This window comes from Penicillium cataractarum (assembly GCF_028827025.1).
Source record: "Penicillium cataractarum strain IBT 29864 chromosome Unknown utg000004l, whole genome shotgun sequence".
NCBI lineage: Eukaryota > Fungi > Ascomycota > Eurotiomycetes > Eurotiales > Aspergillaceae > Penicillium > Penicillium cataractarum.
This window is the reverse complement of record NW_026622740.1, coordinates 1,000,526-1,024,661: the sequence shown is the minus strand read 5'-3', so window position 1 is coordinate 1,024,661 and position 24,136 is coordinate 1,000,526. Positions and strand designations below refer to the sequence as shown.

Genomic DNA, 24,136 nt, shown 5'->3' with positions numbered 1-24,136 from the left:
ACTACTGTCCATTACTGCTGGTCTGCCTTGAGTGGGGGCGGAGCATTCTCTGTTGATAAATTTAACATATGAGGAGAGAGGAGGAGGAGGAGAGAAAGAAGGGCAGTGCTTCAGACAATGTATACTAAAATAGTGTTCCTTACAATCAGATCTGACATGCATTCGTAGATTTTAATAGGGAAAGAATAGACAAGGCACTCCGATGTACTTGAGTAATAAAATAAAAAGCTTTCACTCTTTCTCATGTCTATTCTCACCCACTGAGTTCTAATACTACTATCTTTTATTTCGGTCACTACTCAGATATTTTATTTGTTTTCTAATTTGTCATGGGCTGACCTGTTGGTGGCACCTCCTACATATCCATAGTAAGTATCTCTCTTTGGGGGAAGATACCTAGTACTAGTCCCTTAACGGAGTGATGATGCTGCATCATGTAATGGCCAGTTCTTTAGACTTCAATGTTGCAAGTGAGTGCTGTCTGAGTCATCCCGTCCTGTCATGGATCTCTAAGGTTAGGTAACTACCTACTACGGAAGTTACCTTAGTTAGATTAGCTAGTAGCAGGTATGAACGGAGTAGCTTCCTTCACAATACACGCTCTTTACCATTCATCTCTTCACACGCTAGTTCGCGCTCCTTGCTGCCGCTATAGCATTCAAGTTCGAAAGTGACTTACCAGAAGTGGTTCCTGTTCCTGAATACCCTAAATTTCTTCACGTCGCTTAACTTATCCAATATTTTACTTCACGATGGCAGATCGCCAGCGCCCTGTTAAAACACGGTTTTTCGTGATTTCCGACACACATGGCCTCGAGACGCTTGCAAAGGATACCACCCCGGACCATCAGGTAGACGTCGTCATCCACTCTGGAGACCTGACCACAGAGTCCAAGCTTGAGGAATACAAAGCTTCTATTCGACTCCTCCATACTATCAACGCACCGCTCGAAATTGCAATAGCTGGAAACCACGACTTCACCATGGATATCCCTGCCTTCCAAAGGAAAGTGGCTGACGTTAAACCACCTTTGGATCCTACCCTGGTCCAACAGACGTATGGCTATAAAGGCGAGGCGAGAAACTATTTGACCGAGGAGTTGGAATTACTTTCCTTGACGAAGGGACTCACGAATTTCGATTAAGGAATGGCGCAATGTTAAGAGTCTATGCTAGCCCATATACGCCCTCGCTAGGTGATTGGGGATTCCAATACCACCCTGATCAAGGCCACGATTTTTCAATTCATAATGTCGATGTTGCTATTACCCATGGTCCCCCGAAAGGTGTAATGGATATGACTCACTCTGCTGAGCGAGCAGGGTGCCCTTTACTTTTCGAAGCGATAGCCCGAGCTCGGCCTCGTATGCACTGCTTTGGTCACATCCATGAAGGCTGGGGAGCCAAGCTCATCACTTGGCGCCAGAAACCGAGTGCGAAGCCTTCGCATTTAACTGATATCGACAACGAGAAATCTATAACAATAGAAAAATTATCTACAATGCGGAAAAAGGTAGCCCAGTTTCCTGCGGGGGCTTTCTCCACCAGCCATTGTTGTTCTGATCCAAGCCCGCTCAATATGGGCTCGCAGACCCTTTTTGTGAATGCTGCAATCAAAGGGGAGGAAGCTCTACCAATACAACCAGCATGGATCGTGGAGCTAGATCTCCTACCGGCATGGTGATAAGAGATATGCAAGAGAGTATGTCATCAATAACTGGAATGAGCTCGCCTATGGATCCGATCAGGTTTATGCAATGTAGAAGCTCCGAGGAAAGCATTTCGGAACTGGAGCCAGAAACGGCCTGCGACTAACCGTCATAAATAATACCCGATTATACGCTAAGATACTTAGCACGACGTAGGAAATGGCTACTATTTTACGCGCACCGAGATTACAGATAAAATAAGCAGAACCAGATTTACTAGCGAACAATATACAATTAGTGGACTCCTAGGCACGTAACGCAATAGGCCATACGACAATCATTCTACAGCCATCGAAGCCAGGCGTCTTGTCTAGTGAATACCCCATAACCCTAGGTATCCTCCTGCATTACTTATAACACTATGCTCTGCCTTTTTGAGGATCTCTTTGGGGGATATATCGCGTTGCGTATATCCTAGCGTGGTTTCTTACTATGTACGCCTATTAGGAAAGCGGTATATACTAGCGTGGGCGGTAGGGAAGTGGGTCCTCGGGGTGTTGTTAAAACTTTTGCGTAGTAGTCTCCAGCCACTATTTCCTTCCTTCTTCCAGCAGCCCTTGTCGCTCGCCAGTCATAATACAAAGGCTGTTCGTATGCAGTAAAGAGCTCACCACGGTATGCAAAGATGTTCTTCTTTCCTCATTGCTTGTGTCAAATACTTCGACTTTCATTCGTTCCCGAGCTCTATCACAAGTAAGGCTCTCCCAATAAGCTGATTAGGTGCTCTAGGATTGTGATTGCCTGCTTAGTACGCAGAGTCCCTATCGCTTGGACGTTTTGCAAACAAGATGTTATCACTCCCATCAGACGTGATTTATATTATCCTCACCATCATAAGAGATATCCCACCCCCGAAGAAAAAACGAAGTGTGTTTAGGAACGATGAGTGTGCTAAGCTAGCCCCATACGCAACCGTCTCTCGCCAGTGGCAGGCAATCGTGGAGCGCCTAATCTGGCAGCGACAGCTTCGTATCAATGACGCTGGTTGTCGGCTTGCACAGCTGAAGGCGTTTACATCTGGGACCGCGGACCGGCGCGCGAGAGTAGCTTATATTCAACGCCTTCTCTGGCAGCCCAAGATAAACTGGGATGAACTACGCGAAAAGGCCGTCGCAGATGGAGCGTACAATGCACAAATATATTCCGAGCAGTATAACCGGCAATGTCAAGCCTCCTTGCGTGATCTATTTGAGCTTCTCCATACGTGGAAAGATAGCCAAACTAATATCGAATTATCGCTTTGGTTCAGTGATCATATATACAATCAGGTAGAGGACAGCGTTAGCAATATCACACAGGAACAATGGGAATCTCTGGATTACCACCAACTGTGGGAAACAGGTAACGCCACACATCAGGTGTATCTGAATACCGAGGATATCCAGAAGCTACCTCCTTTACCGCAGGTCACTAGCCTGATATTACTCCATGCTGATAACACCAATCTTCGACCGTTATCATTCCTCCAAATCCTTAGTCGCCTGCCCCATGTTCGGCATATTTCTGGCGGAGAGGGAGGGGCACTCCAGCCCAGAGCGCTGCGGGGTTTGACTGATCAACGACAAGGTACGGTAATTACTTTCTGTCATGTTGATATTATAGACGTTATAACCACGACTCACGCCGCACAGAGGTTGCCGATCATCTTCTAATTCTTCCGGAATCAACGGAAACGTTCACCTTTGCAATTAGACATAACCGCGAACTCTCCATAAATCCCGCTCGTGATGCCGCCAACTATCTATCACAACGAGGCTTAGACGAATTTTCTATCTCCTTTCGCTCTCTCAGTCTAAGACTCCGAGAGCTACGCCTCGACGAGGTAAGAATCAGCAAATCGTTTTTTTGGCCCACGTTGGAAGAGGAGGTCGACCCGACGTGTCTTGTCTGGCCGAAATTGGAGGTTCTGCAAGTCTTAGAGGTCCCGCCGCATGCACCCGACGGTATGTCCATTTCTGGGTAGTAATCTGCAGCATTATTATTAACCTGATATGTAAGGCAAATGGATAATCGACAACGATCCTGAAACAGACTGGGAAGGAGAGCTGGATGATGATTCGTACGATGGATGGCAATACGATCTCGATCATTATGCCAGGCGTGGCATCCTCAAAAGCGACCCAGTCAACCAGCTTTATGAGTCCATTGGTCTCGCGGTACAGCGAATGCCGCGATTGCGGAGCTTGAAGCACTCATTCCGAGGCGCAGTTGGCGAGAGTGGGAGCCATGAGTGGTTGCGCTTTAAGAGAGATCTTTCTACCGGAATGGTTACGCTACAAGTTCAGACAGAGTGGGGTTTAAAATTGGAGGAGAAAGTCATATGTGCCTGGGGATTGAAAGACGAGAAAGCGAAGGAGTTTCGCGAGAAGTGGGCTGTTTCGCTTGAAAAGTGGCCTTGATTGAATTGTCTGTACAAACTATAGTCTCATGCCGTGTACAGTATTGTGGAATACTAATACTATTTTAGGAAGCTGTGTGGTGCCCAGGGTTTAACCAACAGATCCTATCAGGGCTCTCGTATTTCGGGTTCATTTTCCGTGAAGGAAGTTGTAAGAGTTTTAAGGTAACTACAACTAGTTAGTTAACTAGTTAGTTAAGGCACCGATATGATTAAACCTGTTGCCCATGGTGCATTTCTAGTCTAGCGGTCTTGTGCCCCATCTGTGTTCAACAGTTCAACTAGACCTCCCCAAGACAGTTTGAGTCTTTGCGATCTTGAGAGTATCTGGAGTTTCGGAATGTTGTCGGCAATATGAAAAGAGTTTCCTAGACCGTCTACCAGTTTGAGAGAGTAGACGCTACGTGAAGAAAGTCTCAGGAAGATTTGAATACCAGCAACCTCAAAACGCCATTTCTAGTCCATGATATAGTAGCATGCATCCTAAACGCCGTGATCAAACACCAATCTCTCACACTCATGACGTCCAACTATTCAGCATACTCTTCACATTCGCAAGGAAATTCCCATTACTAACAGCAACCTGAAGACTCCAAATCGAAACACCACCAAAGTTCGCACTCCCAGTAGAAGTCACAGCCTGAATAGCCTGCTTCAGGGTATTCACATCGACATACCCGCTGTTAGGAGTCTCAGTTCCCGCGGTGCCACCGGGAACACCAACGAAGATCTTCGGCTTGTTTGACTTGCCGCCTGACCCGGGGGCCGTTACAGCGTCAACTTTGAAGTTACTGTTCGTCTCGGTATTGCTCTCACCAGCCAATGTCAACCAATGAGCAAGATTGAAGTTACCAAGGAGCCCAGAGCGACGCGCAGATGGGCCCTGGGAGCGACGCTGGTAGCCAGCGCCAATACCGCACTCTTGATTATTGTAAAACTGAACAAAGATTGCATCGAAAGCGCCCATGTTGGTGTCTAGGACGGTCTGGAGGTTCTTGTCTGGCCATTGGCATTGAGGTGCGGCCGTCAGGTAGAAGGGCTTCGTCAGTTGGCTTTTGAGCGTGATGAGGCGGTTTGTAAAGGCGGGGAGATTGGTCATAGGGACTTCAAAGTCGAAGTCGAATCCATCGATCACTGCGGTGCCGAAGGGGCCTTGGCCGTTGGAACCGGGGCCGTATTTGTTCCATAGTTTGTCGGCCATTTGTGAGGCAAGTTCGGGAGTGCTCCAGCCGCCGTTTTTATCGGCTTGATGGTAGGTTGCTCCTCCGAGAGATACTAGGATTGTTTTGCCTTGGGTTTGGCATTGTGTAATCTCCCAACTGACGACATGTTAGAAATGAATGACGGTATTTCTGACTATCAGGAGACAGAGTAGGATTACATACCCTTGAATGCCTGAAAGAGATGTAGACTGGGGCTCGGTGTCAAGCTGGTCCACGAATGCTAGTTGGATGATCTAGATACTCGTCAGACTTCTAGACTATATTCAAGAATATCAGGCTGCTCCATACATCAACGTTGGGATCTAGAAAGTCATGTTAGAGATTTAGGTTAATGGCGGTCACTAGCAGAACCAACTTACTTTGACAAAAGGTTGCAAGACCTTGACCACCACCGTCTAAATCATGTCAGGATTGTCTGTTGTAAGAGATGTGGAAACCTCTTACTCAAGTAGGCGGCGACTTTTGGAGTTGACTCTGCAAAGATAGAGCCATGAACACCTTGCAGCGATGCAACGAATGCAGCTGACAGCAGGAAGCCTTTTAGACCCATGATGTATAGTGTATCGTTAACAAAACAAGAAGCAAATAATCTATCCGAAAACGCTCAAAGAATAACCAGGCAGAGGAACCAGCTCGCTTGGATTGAAAGTTATTGGTAGATAATAACAATTCAAAACCACGATCAAGGACAAGTGGCTACTCTATATACCCCCGGATGGGGCATTTCATTCAATTTGGCCCCGGAAATGCCTACTACGAGAACTGCAGGGTCTAGCAACAGAGTTGTATTTGGATACGACACTATTTGTGGATCAAAGAAACTCATTTTGGCCCTGAATCGTTCCTGGGGGCCGAGTAATCCATCTTTGGGCAAAAAAAAGGACCCTGAAAGGTGTGGGAAGAACACGAACACGGGAAATAGAGGCTTTGACGAGATGTATACGGGGCGGCTCGAATCCGAGATGCTGAGTCGCGGGGGGGCCAATAGGGTGGCCCCCACCCCCGGCGGTCGTTCCTGGCATGATGCTATTTTTTGCATCTGGTGGGGTGCCAACACGACACGGTCTATTTCTTGCATGAAGAATTAGCACTTGCTTCTATTTGAAGAGTGCCATATTTGCTTCCTCGTGTATAGGTTATTTTTGCGGTCGAGATCTCTCGTATACTGGGAAGGATCTATTCCCAACAACTGTTGAGTCTGGTCAGCCCTGACAGGGGCCAGCTCTGTGGTGTGCCTGGTGGCGTTATTTCGGGCGGCCCCATAAAGCTGCAACAGCTGAAGAGAAGAGTTGCTTTGTGTGCAAGCCTCGATCCTCTATCCCTGGCCCCAACTGGCCTCTAGCCCCAATAATTGACATAAACTTGCTGTAGCCAGGATAGAATGGCCGCATACCCATCTATACCCCCAAGCAGCATGTCCGTGGGATACATGATCATTTCTAGTTGGCCCATTCCATTTTCGAGAGTATGTTTGAGCCCGCCTTGCTTCTGGGGCGGTCTTCCTTTCTTAATAGTACTTAGCCTCGACAAATATGCGCTTTTACCTCACCTGGTATCAAGAGAGTATCTCTGGGTCCGTTTCATGATGTTCCAACATTGCCCTTTTCTTTGTCAGTTTGTCAGCTTCGAGTATAACTATGCAGAAAGCAAGCCAGATCAATGCGTAGGAGCTTGGCCTAGTATAGAAGTTCGATGGTCAATTAGATGTCATCAAGGTCGAAAAGCTCAGAGTTTATCTCTTGTGCACGAACCAGATTAGTTCTTTGATCATTAGGCCAGACCAGTGCTATTTACGGGTCGATCGGTCGATCAATCAGCGTTGGCCGATTGGCAGTCCGCCCGCTTGCGGTGGGGGGTCACGTGCATCGCCCCCTTTGCAGACCGACGCAACAACACGGCCGCCCTTTTTTTCGTTGCCCTCTTGGTCGTGTCTTCCTTCGTTCTGCGTTGTTTTTATCTGCATTAACGATTCTAATATACTTCTTGTTTACATTTTTTGAACTTGGCCACCGCGCTCCCGTCAGAGTGCGTCGTCATTCGAGTGCACTGCCGACTGCCACGTCCGCAACGGTTTTTAGACACTCGTGTCCTTCCATTCCTCCACCCTCCAACTCCAATTACTTTCTTTCGACCAAACGGTCGCCAATTCCCGATATCTTCTACAATTACGACCGAGACATTTCCACGAGTCATTCCTTTCTGCGGTAGAAACCGCCCGTCTTCACCATGAAGATCCAATTCTCCCCGTCTTTGGTCCTTCTCCTCCTTCCCGCCCTGACGACTGCGGCGGCAGATCTCAACTCGGCCAGTCAACCGGGTGCTCGTGTCGCCGGTGCGTCATCCGATCTGAACTCCCGCTACGTCGATTCCGACTCGATCGCATCTACCAATGCTGTCAAAGGGTCGCTGGACGCCCCAGTAGACGGCAAGGATGGCCGGCCGCATGCCGGTCCGTGGGTGGAAACCAATGCGGAGCGCGACCGCAAGACCAACAAGGGCAGTGACGATATCGACCTGGTTTCAACGAAGTATGACCTTAAAATTCCCTCCTCGGAGCACCTCAGCACCGAAGAAGGCAAAGTGATCCCGCACTCCAACGGCGGTGTGATGGATGACCCAGATCGGGCTGGCCCCAAGGCAGGCACCAGAGGCACCGAGGGAGGGGTTTCGGAAAAGGGAAAGGAGAACCAGTACAACGCTGAGAAAGTGCCTGGAAGTCCCAAGGAGGCTCCTCCGTTGCCGCATAGCGAGAAGCAGAAGCAATCTTCTGATAGCGATGCGACCGTGGGAAGTGGTGGTCGCACCGCCGACGAGGCTGGAACGCTGGGAATGCTGGAGGTATGATCTACTGGGCTATCTACGGACGGAATTTCTGGTGGCAGATGCTAATCCTCTTTTTTTTTTAGAAACCGGCCGATCTCCCCAACAAGCCCCACGATATCCCCCACCCCAAGTCACCCTCCCAAGCCAAAGACGACCCTCTGGCTGTCCAGCATGGCTCCGCTGGCTCGGGATCATACCCCGGCTCGTCTACCTACGACAAGACATCGACTCAGGTCTCTCCGGATGACGGTGATGGACTACACTCTCTAGTCTTTGCATTCACCATGATCATCGTTTCTGAGATTGGTGACAAGACTTTCCTCGTCGCGGCACTCATGGCAATGAGACACCCACGATTGGTTGTATTCTCCTCTGCCTTCTGTGCTTTGTTCGTCATGACCGTTTTGTCCGCTATTCTCGGCCACGCCGTTCCGACTCTGATTCCCAAGTCACTCACCAAGCTGATGGCGGCTGTGCTCTTCCTCGTCTTCGGTGGTAAGATGCTGAAGGAAGGCCGTGAGATGTCTCCAGATGAGGGCGTCGGAGAGGAAATGCGCGAGGTCGAGATGGAGCTGGAAGAGAAGGAGCAGGAGCAGCGCCGCATGGGCCGTCGCCGCTCCTCAGTCACTCCCCACTCGCTCGAAGCTGGTCGTGCTGGTGGTCGTCCCAAATCGCGTGGTTCTACAAACCGACTGCCTTCTCCTCCTGAGAGCATTTCCTCGTCTTCCTCCCGTGGCTCATCTCCCCACCCTCGCCGTCGTTTGAACGACATGATGGTTGGCGTGAGCAACCTCTTCTCTCTTCTGCTTAGCCCAGCGTGGGTTCAGACCTTCGTCATGACCTTCCTCGGCGAATGGGGTGACCGTAGCCAGATCGCCACCATCGCCATGGCTGCCGGTCAAGATTACTGGTGGGTGACCGTTGGTGCGATCACCGGTCATGCCATTTGCACTGCCGCGGCTGTTATCGGTGGCCGAGCTATCGCTGGCCGTGTCAGCATGCGCGTCGGTAAGTACTTTCTTGAACCCCCACTTTCATCTTTCCAATTTCTAATCTTCAATCACAGTGACTCTCGGCGGTGCTACGGCTTTCCTCATCTTCGGTATCATTTACTTCATAGAAGCTATGTATTAACACCTCAACATTTGGGCGGTCGAATGTTCTACGTCCTTTCTGTTTTTCTTGGCGTTTTACCTTGGTGTAAAGTCAGAGACGTCTTGTGAAAATACTTTTATATTAATGATATAATATTGTGACCGGCGCAGGCATGATTAGCCAGAATTTTGTTTCTCAATCTTACGAATCTTGTCATCTTTAAATCTAGCTTTCAGCAGCCATCTCGCCATGAAGACATGCAAAGATAATACATTTAACATTAAGTATTCTACCAGTTTCAGATCCACCAGTCCAGTTCCTGCGTCCCCGAAGCATGCCATACAGAGAGACTTGTTAACCGTGATACTGGTAAGCTCGCAGATGTAGTCTCGTCAAGTTTGGCCTGGAAAGTCCAGCAGCTTGATAGATCAAGGAAACACAGACGAACCCGTGCGAAAATCAAGAAAACCACATCGAGTCTCATACTAGGAGGCATATCCCGTATGTCTGGCATTTTTGAGTATCGTTGCATATGTCGGGATCTTCGATACCGTGCTGATATCAGCATTGTAAATACCAAGCTACGTCTGCAGTATGAGCTTGATTATGAAACCCATTTCCACGGCAGAGAGAGGGCTTTTCCTAAAGTATTGGTCTTATCTTGCAGGTCTGGCCTGACAGCGTGGCTCATTTCTAGCACTACCCATCCTCGTTCATTGTGTAGACAAGGCTTCGGTCTACGTGATTTTGTCTGATTTCGCCGCGAGGTAAATTTTCCCATCGGGTCACTCTGTTTACGTTTCACTTCTTTGTTGACATCTTAGATTGTAGCAGGAAGGATTTTATTCAAAAGACTGTCTTATTTGTAGGAGATGTCAAGAGTTGCTGGATGCTTTTCGGATGTATATTGATTCAGTATGGAATTCTGTTAAAGACCCGATTGAATTAGGGGGTCCCGCGAGATTTTCGCACGAGATTTTTGAGCGAGTAGAGTTTTGCGCGAGAAAGTCTGGCAAGAGGGTTGCCCGAGAGAGTCCCGCAAGCTAGTCTGGAGACAGTATACCGCGAGAGTAGGGCTTGATTTCGCTGTGAGGGAGATTGCCCATCAGTTTTTTCTGACCCATACCACTCAATCTGTACCAGCATGTCGATAGACTGCGAAAGTTGGATTCGAGAAGGTCCTCTCGAGGTCCATAGACCGCACGGGCCATATATACAGTCGATGCCTGAAGATCTCCCGTAGGGTTTTAGGGTTAGGGTTTTTGCCTGAAACTTTCAATCGGCTCTCCACGCGTCAAAGATGAATAGAAATGGCTAGATATGGAATAGGAAGTTGAAATGAAGTTAGAAATATATCTGCATGTTTTTCATATTTCAAGAAGCGATTTACAGCTGACAATCTTGATCCAAAGTTATCGATGCCTGAAGGGTTTAAGGTTTATGGGGCCTTTATGCCTGATACCTCAGGTATACGCGTCACGAGGATCCTGGAAATGGACTAGCGCTGTCGGAACATCTAACGCCCGACTCCGAAACGGTCAACAAGCCCAACAACCCTAAGCCTCCCGAAAAACAATCTTCTCCTGACACCATCCTCGCGTCAAAATTACTTTTCACCTTCCCACACATGGTATAAGGTATCCGGTAATCTCTAAGAACAGTGTTTCCACTCTGAGCACTCGAAAGACACGTGCAAGTCCTAGTATCAACAAACGCGTGATACCAACTTCACCGCCTGCACCTCCACGCACCAGGGAACAACACACCGCCCGCATGCCGTCAGCGGGGACCACCCCCCAGCGGCGAGTGACCCGGAGTCAGAGTCGGGAACTCGATGATCCGAACTATGGAAAACAGTCCTCCTCCAAGACTGTTCAACGTACTGGGGTCCAAGGCAGGGCTCAGTTAAAACGTGAGTGCTACATGAATTACTCTTCCCTCATATTTGGGCTTGGGCAAATCGGCTTTGCTTATGTTTGGCCTTACTCCTGGTCAACAGCACTTGATTATTGTGCTTTCCGGGCTCATGCAGCCCGTGACTTGTTACTCTTTGCCCTCGCCTCTTCAGCTCCATTTGGAAAAGAGTACAAAGTTCTAACCTGAGCAGACCTCCCTCCGGTGATTGAACAATCGCCCATCAGCTCCCATCACACCCCAACCTCACGGGTGAGCTCCTCGGTAGTGCCAAATACACCAACCCATGAGGAGGGCAATACCAACATCTCTGGCACAACCTTTTTAGCTCATGAATCGGATCACGACTCAGATTCCGGCTCTGAGGATGGCGGCATCGATGCTATCGACATGGCAGATGAGCTGCCAGACCTCCAACAAGCGTCCACCCGCCTGCTAGAGCTCGTCGGCACGAACTCGTCTGATGCTAAGGGCATCTGCGAGGTCGCAAAGAGGATTGCCAATCCCGCTCATGCCGACAATAAGCGGTTCAAGCGCGTCTACAAAAAGCTGGCTGACAGCATGAAAGTTTTCACCAATGAAAGCTACATCGATGCCGCCCGTGTTTCTGACTTGATTCCATCTGTCACGACGGAAGACGCTCCTGATCCCTGGGACCCAAGGCCGTACCTTTACAGAGCAAACTATGCTTGGTTAGCACTAACTACTCTTTCCGCCGCTATCGGTTCTCAAACTCAGGTCCAAGCTATTGAGAATCTCGATAAGCAATTCCCTGCTCCTTTCATGAGTCAAATGATCCGACCCAAACAGAAACTGACAGGCGGTGGAAGCTCTGCGATAAGGGCCACCGTTGATCTGGCTCTTGAAATTCGAACGCAGTACTTCATCTCGCAGCTCGAGAAACGTCAAGGCGAGAAAGGGTTTGACGCCCAGTCCATTCTGAAGGAAATATTTTACCATGATCCTGCACGGGATGCCGGCTCTCTTCGAGGATTCAATCTTCCAGCGACGTTTGAAGACGAAAACGGCTTTCTTCCTGATAGTTTGCATGATGAGGTCAGCGTACGCATCGACGAACTGGAGACTTCTCTCTTTGATGATGATGACAATCTCGATTTGCATGGTCTTAAGACAATCTTCAGCTGGCGCCGGTTCTGTCTGCGCGTCGCACGCTTCGTTCAGCTTCGAGAGCAGGAATTTAAGGCGACCATCGCTTCGCAGCCCAAGATTGATGACGTGCAAGTGTTAGTGGTCAATGCGATTCATCGTCGAGCGGATCCAAACGCTGTTGAATCGCCGGATCATGCAACGCTCGTGAACTCTTATCATGAAGGACCCTCCACCACATTGAACGAGATATCAGTTGAAAGACCTGAGGATGGAGAAGAAGTCGAAATTGAAGAGAGCTCAAGCGAAGACCTAGCGCGTCCAGAAGAAACCCATGAAGAACCAGTGATTGAACAGTCGGCACCAAAGCCATCGCCACAAAGAGTGCCAAGTAGGCGGAAATCGAACAAAGGGTATGTTCACAATCTTGATCTTTGTCTCTTATGTCGCTAACCTTTGAGAAGTATCTGGCGTACCGCTGATGCCATGGACTTCCTTGCGAAGACTCTCAATACCACACGTCAGGCAGATTCGGCTACGTTGGAACCACAGCCCGTAAATTCCGAAAAAGGAAAAGCCGCCGTCATCCCGGACTCCCCTCGGGGCGTGAGTGTAACTGCTGATCGTGACGAAATCGCTGGGACTCCGGAACCCGAGCCTTCCACTAATCAGCCGGCGTCCCCTCAACATACGGGGTCGAGTACACAGGATGACCAGCCTACTTTTAATCCACTCGATGACGATTTGGTATTTGATCAGCCACATGAGGCAGTTATGTCTGCCAGCCCTCGTGGCTCTGAGCGAATCAATCGAGTCAGCCACTATCCTGGCCGATTCTTTGATAGCCCTTCGGCGGCTCGGGCAAAACCCTCATCGCCACGGCGGTCGATTTTCGATCGGCAAGCAACTGCCTCGAGGGTCGTTTTCTCGCCTGGAGGCTCCGAGGAATCTCAAAGTGGAGAGAGCCCTCGCGAGCCTGCCAAGCGACCAAGCATGCCACCACCTCCAACGAGCCAGGGACCGTCTCGAAAGCGTGGTCGTGGAGACTCGGACGATGAGGCGAGCGACGATGATGACTTTGACCGGGATACCCGCGATCACAACATCTCCCAGCGCAGATCTCAGATTCCCGAACAAGCACGCCCGAGCGAAAAGCGGCAGCGCGTGAGCAACGAGGAACCTAGCCCTGCAGGACAACTACAGGAAGATCTAGCCGCCAGCCAACAACAGTCACAAGTGACATCACTCGTGGTTCCCAACACGGCCCCGGCTCCACGCGAGTCTCGTTGGCACGCAGAAAACTCCATTTCGAGAGCATCACATCCACCTCCTGCCATCCATACCGCTGGCCGGAGAAGATGGAGCGACGAGGAAGATGACCGCCTTATCATGCTTATAGCACGACATGGCACTCAATGGGCTACGATTCAGCGCCAGGACCAAATTTGTCCTACTACGGATGGAGGCCCACAGCTCAGCGGTCGAACACAAGTCAATATGAAAGACCGGGCACGCACCATCAAGCAAAAATACAAGAGGTACATTCATCAAGACTCCTTGCCTATCGTGCATGTGACTAACATTATCATCTAGGAGCGGTTTGCCGTTACCACCCAATTTTGACCGTGTCAGTGGCTGAACCAAATCACTTGGTCGTTTGAATTTGGCGCCTGGCGAGTTTACGCTTATTATCGGTGGCACGGATTGGCTATGGTGTCGATAGTTGTTTTTTTTTCCTATTCCGTTCACTCATATACCCTTTTCCCGTTCACGGTGGCTTATGGACATGTCTTTATTTTCAATATTTATACTTAGGGCTTTCCATCGCACATATTCAATGTCCTGATTCAGCGCTTCCTTCATTATTGATTAATACGCAATTAATCCAGCAAGGTCTTGAGTCCAAAGTAATACTTCAATTGAAGATGTATAGCTGTCTGAACTATCAGCGTCGACACTTTTTGCGAGGCTTTCGAGTTAGCATACTCGAACCTCGTGACTGTCTCAGTCAATGTATGCAAAGTTTGAACCCCGGGAATGGCGTTTATCAACATCTTAGGAACCTCGATAAACCCCTCAGTTCGATCAGTAGCGAAGGAACACCACCTTTCGGATCTTGACAAATATGACGAAGCACTGGCTACGAATGAGAAAGACGACGCGAAGAATACGGAATATGTGGATCCTGCATCTACATGAAGTTGATTCTGGGCTTTTTGCTCTTTCATAATTCAAGCTACGGCAGTTTTACAAGACATCCTGTGTCCGGTTCAAGGAGTATTTGATAAATTGCCGAGGATATCGAAGTCCATTCGGGGCAGTCTATGCCTACTGTAATTGTCCACGCAGCATGAGAAACGAGCCCAATACCAACAAACAGCCATTCGCAACCTTCTCGAGGCCCGCTCGCAGGTTGCGCCGGACTATCGGGTAATATTGGGCACCCTTTCACCACCAAGGGGACACACAAGGGAATCATTGAATATTCAGTACAGTCAAGAGAATAAGAAGCAATACAAGAGAACACCCTGGCCCCTCATTCCTTACAGAAGCAGACCCAGACCAGCAACCAACACTCCAGCCATGGATGAACCCCCGCGCAGAGAAACGGCAGCGTTGGCGGTATGCGAGGCCGCAGCGCTGGAGCTAGCAGCCGTGGCGGCCACGCCTGCAGAGCTGGAGGCTGCGGTGACTCCGGCCTTGGAAATCATGGAGCCCGGTGCAGTCAGGATACTCGTTGGGACGGTGGAGGGGTTGACGTTGGTTGCAGCAACGACGATACCACCAGCGGCAGTGGCAGCAGTTGGTGTCGCCGCAGCGTCGCCATCAGACTGGGAAACAACGGCGTATTGACCGGTGCTAAGGACCATGTAGGCGTTATCACCGCCACCTATGTGAAGAATTGATTAGCTTTGCTGTACATTTGCTTGAGGACCCAGAAATATCGGGCGTGGCTTTATTGAGAAACTTACATAGGTCCGTGGGGTATCCGGGACAGGGCGTCTGGCACTGGTCATCGCTGACCTTGGCCGAGTTTGGGGGTACGGCGTTGCCGCAGCTGCAACGGTTGCCCTTGCTCAGGGCGGCAATCTTGTAGCCATCCTTAGAACACATATTCAGGCATGCGCCATAGGCCTGGTAGGCAGTTGTGGTGTAGCTCTTTATATCCGGGACCTCGGAATAGCAGCCAAGCTTGGTGTATGGGGCGTCTGCGCTCACGAACGCGGGCAGCGCAAGGGCGAGAATAGCGAGGATGTGTTGTGTGTGCATTATGGCGATTGACGGGACAAGAGTGAATGAAAAAGGTCGAAGTCACTTGTGTTCTATTTTTTTGGCCCTTCTCGGTGGAGGAGTGGGTATCAAGGGTCCGATAGACTAGGCGGGAGGCTGAAGGTTGATTTTTTGAGCAAAGTTGCGCGTGCGAAGGAATGTCGAGGATGGAGCGAGAGAGGGTTATAATGAAGGACGAAGTAAATCCAACAACGAGCGAGAGTTGGTAATCCGAATAAACACACGAAAGACAAAAAAAAGGGTCCAAGCCGTTTCACTTAAGAAACTGCAACCCTGCGCTGACAGATTCGTTCGTTTGGACCCCCGGGGAACCCTCCGGGGGTCCATTAATTTATGGAGACGCCACACAGTGCACACGACACAACTACAGTAGTAGTACTGTAGAGAACGATGACATCGTGTGAACCCGCGCGATCGACTCTGAAACGCTAACCGAATGCTCTATTGATTCTGCGCAGGCGGCTCATTGGCCGTGGTGGCGTTGATCGCTGTGATCGACATCCCCGGAGTGGACGAGTGGATGAACCCATTGCTGATTCAAGTATCTCGGCAGGTGGTTGACGGGTCTCCCCTGACGAGTCATCATTCAATGGTGCAAACCTGAAACCCCGTCAGAGGAGGATTTTCTCTTTGCCACCGGAAAGCTGTTTGTATGTTCGTTCGGGGAGGAGCGGATGGTGGCGCAGTGTGGGGGGGATTTCGGGGCGTTGCATTTTTGAGCTTCAACCCCTGGCCTCCTCCTGTATTGGCAGCCCTCTTGGTGATCGACCAGTCAAGGAGTTCCGAAGGGGTTCGTTAATGGCGCAGGGAAAACGCCCCTAACGCGGTTTATCAAAATCATGGGTCTTGGTAGGGCCGCCACAGCGCAATGGCTCTCTGACTCTCCCAAGTACGGGAATTCAAAAGCAGATTGAATAATAATCAGCCTCGGGACAAGCCCCTGGTTCCTGGGGATCCACGTTTTTGTTTCTTAGCTTCTTCCGTTGGTTCCACCGGGTTGGCTGCTTGGCCCTTCTTCGGTCTGTGATCTGCTGATGCTAGGATGGTCAGCCAAGGATGTTCTTCAGTATACCACAACTAGAGAACATCAGAATGTACGAGGTCGTTTCAAAATGACCTCTCCATCATCGTATCCTCTTGCCGACCAGGTCGGCAAACCTCCATCGAAACGGCTTCCAATTGGGGTAAAACGCGGCTGAGCCCGCCCGACCGAGGGAAAAGCGTGAGGGGAAAAAGATAAGAAGAGGAAGTTGAAGATAAAAGACCAATCGAGTGCTAAAATAACGCCATCGCACAACCCTGTTCTTCATCTACTTTGACCGAGTCTGGTGAACCTGTCAAGATTTCAATTCAAGTGTTCAGGCAATTATGAAAGGACTGAGTCTCTTCGGACTGGCTTCGCTGCCATCCGCAGCACTGGCGCTGGGAATTCCCCAGCAAGTGTTGCTTCCTGGGAGCAGCAGCATCGCCCACGGTCTCGAGGCACTCAAGCCATCTGCCCGCGAGACTTGTCCACAGGCACCCAAAGTGGCCTCTCCCAATGACGGACTTCATTCATCCTTGACCTTCCTCAAGGACGAGGCCTTCCGTGCCCGCCAGGCCAAGCGGTTATCACGGGCGGTGCAAGTGCCCACCACCGTTGGCGACTTTGCAACGGATCCCTACGACGAGTCCTTTGAGCCAATTGTAGAGTTCCAATCACTACTGGAAGAGCTTTTCCCTTTGATGTAAGCATCATGCAGCAGACTACCTTGCAATGGCAACGATACTGATTTCATCTAGTCATGCCAAGGCAAAGGTCGAGCATATCAACCGTCTCGGTCTGGTCTTCACGCTTCAGGGTGCCGATACCACCCGCAAGCCTATTCTGTTCATGGCACACCAAGATGTCGTCCCCATCGACGATCCCTCCGACTGGACACACCCACCCTTCTCGGGCGTGTTCGACGGCGAGTGGATCTGGGGCCGAGGTTCCTCCGACTGCAAGAACGTCCTGATCGGACTGCTGTCCTCCATTGAGGATCTTCTCACGCAGAAATGGCAGCCCCAGCGCACCGTCCTGCTAGCCTTTGGTTTCGACGAGGAGTCGCACGGTTTCTTGGGTGCCGGCTCGATCGCCGCCGCTCTCGAGGAGAGATACGGCAAGGATAGCTTCGAGTTCATCCTCGACGAGGGTGGCATGGGTCTGCAGAACCTGGGTGATGATACCGACATTCTGTATGCCCTGCCTGGCGTCGGTGAAAAGGGCAGTCTCGATCTCGTTCTCGAGCTCGCCGTGCCCGGTGGCCACAGCTCCGTTCCCCCCGCGCACACTGGTATCGGCATGATGGCCGAGATCATCTACGAACTAGAGCGACAAGAGCTCTTCTCTCCTCGCCTCGACCCCTCGCACCCTTCATACGGCATGCTCGAATGCCAAGCACGGTACTCGCCGAACTTCGTCGAGCCCTGGCTCTCCGAAAAGCTAGCCAACGGTGACGCCGAAGCCCTCGGTGAAGCAGTAGCCTCCTCGCGCGGTCCAGCCGTGCGCTACACCCTGCAAACTTCGCAAGCAGCCGACCTCTTCAACGGCGGCGTCAAGACGAACGCTCTGCCCGAGAAGATCTCCGCCGTAGTAAACTACCGCGTGGCACTGCACATGACACCGGACCAGCTCCGTGACCGCGCCGTCCGCATCATCAGCCCCATCGCTGCAGCCCACAATCTCACCCTGAACATCGACTTCCCCGGCGTCTCCAAAACGACCGATGAATTCGGCGGAGAGGGCGATCGCACCCTCACACTGTCCCCGCTCATGGAGGCCCTCAGCCCAGCGCCCATCTCCCCAACAGACCCGCTCACCTCCAAGACCTGGGCGCGCTTCTCGGGCGTCGCGCGGAGTGTTTTTGAATCACACTCTAACCCGCTGAGCACCGAGTCTGAGTCGACTCCGACTGTCGTCGTTACCGGAGATATCATGACTGGTAACACCGACACGCGCTTCTATTGGTCTCTCTCCGAGAACATTTACCGCTGGAGCCCGTCGCGCCAGGGTGGTGCGTTTAATATTCACACTGTCGATGAGCGGATTCGATTGGATGTGCATCTGGAGGGTATGATGCTGTACTATGGTTAGTTTCCCTTATCCTATCAGTCTACGTTATATCGAGCTTGTTGCTAACATTATTCGTATCTAGATCTTATCCGCTCCTTTGATAACTGGGACGAGGAGTCTGCGTAAAAAGTGACCGTTCTATGTACATATGGCCATCGTAGTTATCTCATGGGGCATCTGGTTACGATTTAGATCAGAGAAGTGCAAAATTGACGCTCAAAGAATTCACTTTCATTGGAGATGAAGGCTCGACAACCCTAATGACAACCACGAACCTCAATAAATTATGGTTTAGGCAATTGAGCCGGGCTACCTACGTTCAGATAACGTTCCATCTAAGATGAAGTAGAAAATTATCCTCTCGAAAGTGACCAGCTAAAAACCAAGCACGGTCCCACCTTCGTATAGTCGTCAAATTTCCCCAGTCATCTTCTTATAGGCAACGGAGTTGGCGTCTTCATCTAACATACAAGCTACTATAATTTTGACTAAGATTGAACAGTAACAATGACTCGATTAGAACGAAGCCGAAGGGGTAGGTACTAAGTACGTATACACAACCCCCCACAATCTCCAACGCAGCCTATCACCATGCAAGACCTCAACACAAACATGCAACGCAAGACCATCGACACAGCACAACAGCTCTATGGATGGGTATCAGCGCGCGCAGTAAGAAAATCGCAGGCTTATAGTACCAAAACAAAGCGAGTGGATGACGACCAAGGCGTCATAATCCGGCCGCCTTCGAGTCAGGGCTCAAGTACTGCTTGAAAAGAAGGATTCGGCTCAAGAGTGACATGATCTAGTCAAACGGTAATGGCGTCACGGTAAAGTTTTAGGAATAAAATAAAGTATATAAGAATGCATTCACAAGAAGCGAAAGTGGGCCTCGTTTACTAGGAGACGAGGAGAGGTGCGAAGTAACCACCCACGACAGGGCGGGCGACAAAGGTGGTTGGTGGGTAACTATGTTTTGTCAGTGGAGATCTGAGAGAGTGGAGCATTCTTGAATGACTTACTTTCCAGATGCAGTGTCGTAAAGATCAGTCAAGGGCCGGTTGGTCGGGGTCTCATTAACCCAAGTGGCCAGGGTCTTGATGAACATGTCACGGGTGTCAGTGGAGGCAACAGCTGCGGCAAAGCACTCCCAATCGCCTAATTCCGAGTCAGTATTGTCTTTATAAAGTGAAAACTCCATATATAGACTCACCCTTGGTGTAGGTGTGACGAGTATCCAGCGGAACGCCATACTTATTGGCGACAGTCGGGTAGAAGTCACTCTGCATCTGGTAGACAGATTGAGGCACCAAGTTCAGACCGAGCTGAGCGTCGGCAAACAGATTGTAAAGAATACCTTCAAGAATTTAGCCGGGTCGTAACACGGGGATCATCTCGTGGGGCTGCAGCTTACCGTGACTACTCGCATCACCGTACGACAGAGTAGTGTGGGCTGGGGTAACAGCCTTGTTGATAGCCAGAGTCTGCCATTTGTTGATGTAATCATGGGCAATCTTAGAGTAGTTGGCAGCATCGGACGCATGGCCGGTCTCCTTGGCAATGACGGACATGGCCTGGATACCGATCATTCCCTTCAGGGCCAGGTTGGTTTGATTGCTAATCACGTCGGTTAGTTACCGAAAATCATTAGAGAGAAAGGGGCCTCGGCTACTCACGCGAGAGATCCAGCAAAGTCATCGGTGGAGATTTGGTTAGCTGGGTATAGCGCCTCGTCGATGAGGTAGCTCACCCACTTCTTCAGAAGATTGTAGTGAGAGCTCAAGTAGGCAGTGTCTCCGGCCTTCTGAGCATATGCCAAGGCCATGATGATCATGTTTCCGCACTCCTCCAGGGGCATGGCCTCATCATTACCATCATTATGACCCGTGGCGTTCGGGTAGCTCGATCCAAGATCATGCATAGCATAGCTCTGGGGGTAATAACCAGCCTCCTGGTTCTCAATCAGGGGGTCGAGAACGAGCTTCAAGAACTCGGGGTTTGAGTACAGGAAGATGGGATAAGCTGGGAACACGACATCAACGGTGTTCATGTTTCCATCAGAAGAAATCTCCTTCAGGAACAAATACGTCTTGCTCTCTGTGCCGCACAGTTGGGTCGCACCGAATGCCTGGCGGGCCGAAAGGGAAGTAAGCGTGAGATAATCCTGGCCTGCGACAGCCATAGAGTCTGTTGCAACCTTGCTGTCGAATGAGCTTGCCAGAGAACTGGACTCGCTGAAATCCTTGTGGAAGAATGTAACTGCGTCCACATCCGTGTCGAAGTAGCTCTTCCACAGGGACGGCACGGGGCCATAGCCAGAGGAACCTGCATATTGAATAGCTTCATCCTGAGTCAGACCCAGAGAGAAAAGTGTGCTGACGGGGTTTGAATCAACAGTGCCCAGGTTGGATGAGAATCCGAAGACGGGCCAGTCGTTGTTAATGGCACGGTAGTTGGTGTCCGCTCCATTGGTCAAGGCACCATTGGACGAGAACTGCCCACGCACAACGGTATCTTGACCAGACTGGTGGGTCATGCCATTGGTGGCATCAGTAGCCCAGTACCAGTAGCCCCACTCGGCTTGCTGGTTGATTTCGGAGAATGCGAGCTGGGTCTGTCGGTAAACCCTATGGTATGCAACACCATCGGTTGTACCATAGTCCCATTGCGCAGTGGTACCACGGTCTCCGGAAACCCATTCTAGATCAAGTTAGAAAACTTTCAACGCATAGCTAGCCCAAGCGTTGCTCTTCTTGTTCCAAACTTACCGGCAGAAATATCAGCATAGACCTGCACGTCATGGTCGTTGCCATCCAAGGACGACACCTCAACATTCAAGTAGGAGAAAACAAGAGATTGGCGCTTGAAATCATTGGGAGTAATTGGAGACATGAAAGTGATATTCATCTCAACCTTTCCACCAACATCCATGGTGAAAATACTCTTGGTTGAAGTATACTCGAAAGCTGTCTGGGTGACAGTGGTCGTGCCGGGCAGGCCCATCCAAGTGTAGGCAGTACCATCGACGCGAATCAAGCCACACCAACCAGTGACTTGGTTCCTGTCAATAGTTAGTGAGCATTCACAATCCAATTGGCTATGAAACGTACGCCCAGAAGACGGGCCATTCGCCCGCTAGGTATCCGCCATTTCCACCATCACTACCTGCGTTCAACCAGGTGCTCAGATAAGGGGACTTGACTGCCAGTGGGAGAGCTGGAGGTCGAGCAGGAGAAAAGGTCGACTGGGCTCCAATAGATGCGACAAAAGTCGACACCAAGACACCGAGATGCCACAGCTGCATCGTGGCGGTAGTTCAAACGAAACGAAGAAAGGATTGGACGGGATCAAAATGATCAACCGATGAGCATATGCTCAATGGAAGAATGGAATTGCCAACAAAAAAAACTGAATCAAAGAATAGAAGAAACAAAAAGGACGGTCGAGAGTCGAGAGTCGAGAGTAAGGAGAGACAAGAGACTCCAAAAGCTACCGCGACAAGCTAGACTGTATACTAGCTCAGAGACGAGGGGCGCGAGGAAAAGATCGACGTTGTGTTTACTGGAATGTCAGGGACATTTTTATAGTCGAGCCCTGGGCCAACGAGACTCGGAAGAGAGGGGGTCGCGCCCAGAGCTTCTTGCCCCGGGCCCGCATGCCGGAATGCTCCCACAATCGAGAGGAGGTTTAGCGCGTGGAAGATGGGGATTGCATCGAGCAGCAGACCTGCATGTGTAGAGCAAAGTTCCGAGCGAGCACGTCGGCTGATCATCGTCAGCAACTACTCCGAGGACCGAAAAGAAAGCCATGCGGATAATTCGGCCATATGGCAAGGGAGGGAAATGCAGATGTGAGGGGGGTGGTATAGGGGGGAATTGAGTGGACATCACTTTTTTCTTTCATGGATGTGGACAGGGAGGAGAGATAGCCAGTTAGGGCTTAGAATGACAAGGGGGCCAACAAGACAGGGCAGATACAAAAGCAGAAAGGGGAAATCCGGGGGATTTACCAGTCGCAAGGCCGACACAACCCACTCTAGACATCCAAATCCAGCAATACAAGCATGCAGTCATGCAATGATCCCGTCTAGAATCAGACTATCGAGCGTAACTCCGAGCCAGAAACGCGGTCAAGAAATATCAGGTCGCATAGAACAAGCAGCGGCCCATGCGGGATCGACCTAGTGGCGCTCGAGGAACCGGAGAAAGTTTAGTGGTTGGCCGCAATCTTGCAGCTGACTGAACGAGTGAGTCCACGGGATGGCGCAAATAAGAAATAAAGGAATAAGGCTGTGGACTAACGAGGGTAATGTGGGCTATGGAGAAAATGAGGAGTGGGAAGAAGAAGATGGAGGGAAGGAAAAGAACAAGGTGGAAGAGGAAGAGTCATGCCCCCTATACTCTTTCCATAACATATTCACAGTTGCTATTCTACTCGAATATTATGGTTGTATAGTTCCCGAGGAAAGCACGTTGGGGTTCCGTGATGGCATCAGGCGACACCCTCTCTTCTCGGGATTATTAGGCAAGAACATGGTAGTCAATACAACATCTACAAAGGAGCAATAACCATCATTTCCGCCTATCATACTTCATACTCCCCCTACTACACTCATATTCTCTATCCTGGTCGGCTCTCGGCCTTAAGGGCTCAGCACCGTCATTCTTTAATCTCCTCCAAATCCATCGGGTCCAATATTTAGTGCCCGAGAGGTCTGCGGGGAAATTGGTGATCAGCAGAGGCGCCCGTATGATACCACCAGGTCCAATAATCCGAGTTTGGTATTAACCATGGAGGATACACTACAGAGTATGAGGCGATCACAACGAGTCCACCACTGTCTACCAAATATCGCATGAATCATGATATCGCACTACAAAACATTGAAATCGCGGACCTGCAGCAGTATAGATAAGCGGTGACAGGGCTTCTCAGGAGCGTTCAAATCAAAAACCCTCCCCTTGCAGGGATGGACTTCTCAACTACGCGTCCCGTCGGGAGAAGCACCGATCGGAGACCACAGCGTAAGACTGTAAGTACTCAATACATAAAATCCCCTGTTTCGGTTGACCTGCTTGTGTCGCGTACCCAAGTATCCGGTACATCACCGCAGATCCACCAGTCTATTAGGACACTCCTTGCTGGGACCAACTTTGTGATAGGTCAGGTTTGCTCGACCTCAGGGGAAAATAAGGGAGCAGCGCGACAGTGCTTTGCCACCCATCATTAACCATCCCATTTCTAGAGGTATATCCGATTGCACTGCGTTCCTGAAGAGTTGACTTGGGCTTGTCATTGGTAGAGAGTTTAAATAAGAGACGGCGCCGGCAAATGTGGCTGACTACCGATGTAACATTTACAGTGTGGAGGTGCGGCGCTGGGACTCTCTTGGAACGGAGTATACGGTAGATTAGGACCGTAGTGATTATATTCGCTCTTCTAAATTAACCGATATAATTAAAAATTATTCAAGTCTTCAGAA

At 50.2% G+C, this 24,136-nt stretch overlaps 9 protein-coding genes across 9 annotated transcripts; 6 read left to right on the top strand and 3 right to left on the bottom strand.

Annotated features, from left to right (window-relative positions):
• Positions 1 to 752: 752 nt before the first annotated feature.
• On the top strand, positions 753 to 1,145 carry N7496_004909 (uncharacterized protein; the record flags this gene model as incomplete). Its single annotated transcript, XM_056697838.1, has 1 exon — positions 753 to 1,145. One exon carries the CDS (start codon positions 753 to 755, stop codon positions 1,143 to 1,145), a length of 393 nt encoding a protein of 130 aa, XP_056556363.1.
• A 1,867-nt stretch (positions 1,146 to 3,012) lies between these two features.
• On the top strand, positions 3,013 to 4,108 carry N7496_004908 (uncharacterized protein; the record flags this gene model as incomplete). Its single annotated transcript, XM_056697837.1, has 3 exons — positions 3,013 to 3,050; positions 3,312 to 3,652; positions 3,708 to 4,108. The coding sequence occupies 3 exons, from the start codon at positions 3,013 to 3,015 to the stop codon at positions 4,106 to 4,108; spliced, it is 780 nt and encodes a 259-aa protein (XP_056556362.1).
• A 516-nt stretch (positions 4,109 to 4,624) lies between these two features.
• Positions 4,625 to 5,880, bottom strand: N7496_004907 (uncharacterized protein; the record flags this gene model as incomplete). The annotated part of the gene is made up of 5 exons (XM_056697836.1): positions 4,625 to 5,426; positions 5,493 to 5,563; positions 5,619 to 5,632; positions 5,690 to 5,725; positions 5,775 to 5,880. 5 exons carry the CDS (start codon positions 5,878 to 5,880, stop codon positions 4,625 to 4,627), a joined length of 1,029 nt encoding a protein of 342 aa, XP_056556361.1.
• Positions 5,881 to 7,556: 1,676 nt separating this feature from the next.
• N7496_004906 (TMEM165/GDT1 family protein) lies at positions 7,557 to 9,287 on the top strand (the record flags this gene model as incomplete). Its single annotated transcript, XM_056697835.1, has 3 exons — positions 7,557 to 8,168; positions 8,237 to 9,161; positions 9,220 to 9,287. The coding sequence occupies 3 exons, from the start codon at positions 7,557 to 7,559 to the stop codon at positions 9,285 to 9,287; spliced, it is 1,605 nt and encodes a 534-aa protein (XP_056556360.1).
• Positions 9,288 to 11,021: 1,734 nt separating this feature from the next.
• Positions 11,022 to 13,862, top strand: N7496_004905 (telomere repeat binding factor family protein; the record flags this gene model as incomplete). Its single annotated transcript, XM_056697834.1, has 3 exons — positions 11,022 to 11,160; positions 11,356 to 12,682; positions 12,734 to 13,862. The coding sequence occupies 3 exons, from the start codon at positions 11,022 to 11,024 to the stop codon at positions 13,860 to 13,862; spliced, it is 2,595 nt and encodes an 864-aa protein (XP_056556359.1).
• A 950-nt stretch (positions 13,863 to 14,812) lies between these two features.
• N7496_004904 (WSC domain-containing protein) lies at positions 14,813 to 15,539 on the bottom strand (the record flags this gene model as incomplete). The annotated part of the gene is made up of 2 exons (XM_056697833.1): positions 14,813 to 15,159; positions 15,242 to 15,539. The coding sequence occupies 2 exons, from the start codon at positions 15,537 to 15,539 to the stop codon at positions 14,813 to 14,815; spliced, it is 645 nt and encodes a 214-aa protein (XP_056556358.1).
• A 1,389-nt stretch (positions 15,540 to 16,928) lies between these two features.
• On the top strand, positions 16,929 to 18,780 carry cps1 (Gly-Xaa carboxypeptidase; the record flags this gene model as incomplete). Its single annotated transcript, XM_056697832.1, has 3 exons — positions 16,929 to 17,287; positions 17,343 to 18,670; positions 18,737 to 18,780. The coding sequence occupies 3 exons, from the start codon at positions 16,929 to 16,931 to the stop codon at positions 18,778 to 18,780; spliced, it is 1,731 nt and encodes a 576-aa protein (XP_056556357.1).
• Positions 18,781 to 19,245: 465 nt separating this feature from the next.
• N7496_004902 (uncharacterized protein) lies at positions 19,246 to 19,428 on the top strand (the record flags this gene model as incomplete). The annotated part of the gene is made up of 1 exon (XM_056697831.1): positions 19,246 to 19,428. The coding sequence occupies one exon, from the start codon at positions 19,246 to 19,248 to the stop codon at positions 19,426 to 19,428; it is 183 nt and encodes a 60-aa protein (XP_056556356.1).
• A 125-nt stretch (positions 19,429 to 19,553) lies between these two features.
• gta1 (glutaminase GtaA) lies at positions 19,554 to 21,958 on the bottom strand (the record flags this gene model as incomplete). The annotated part of the gene is made up of 7 exons (XM_056697830.1): positions 19,554 to 19,623; positions 19,677 to 19,812; positions 19,868 to 20,011; positions 20,069 to 20,271; positions 20,331 to 21,354; positions 21,423 to 21,715; positions 21,765 to 21,958. 7 exons carry the CDS (start codon positions 21,956 to 21,958, stop codon positions 19,554 to 19,556), a joined length of 2,064 nt encoding a protein of 687 aa, XP_056556355.1.
• Positions 21,959 to 24,136: the final 2,178 nt, after the last annotated feature.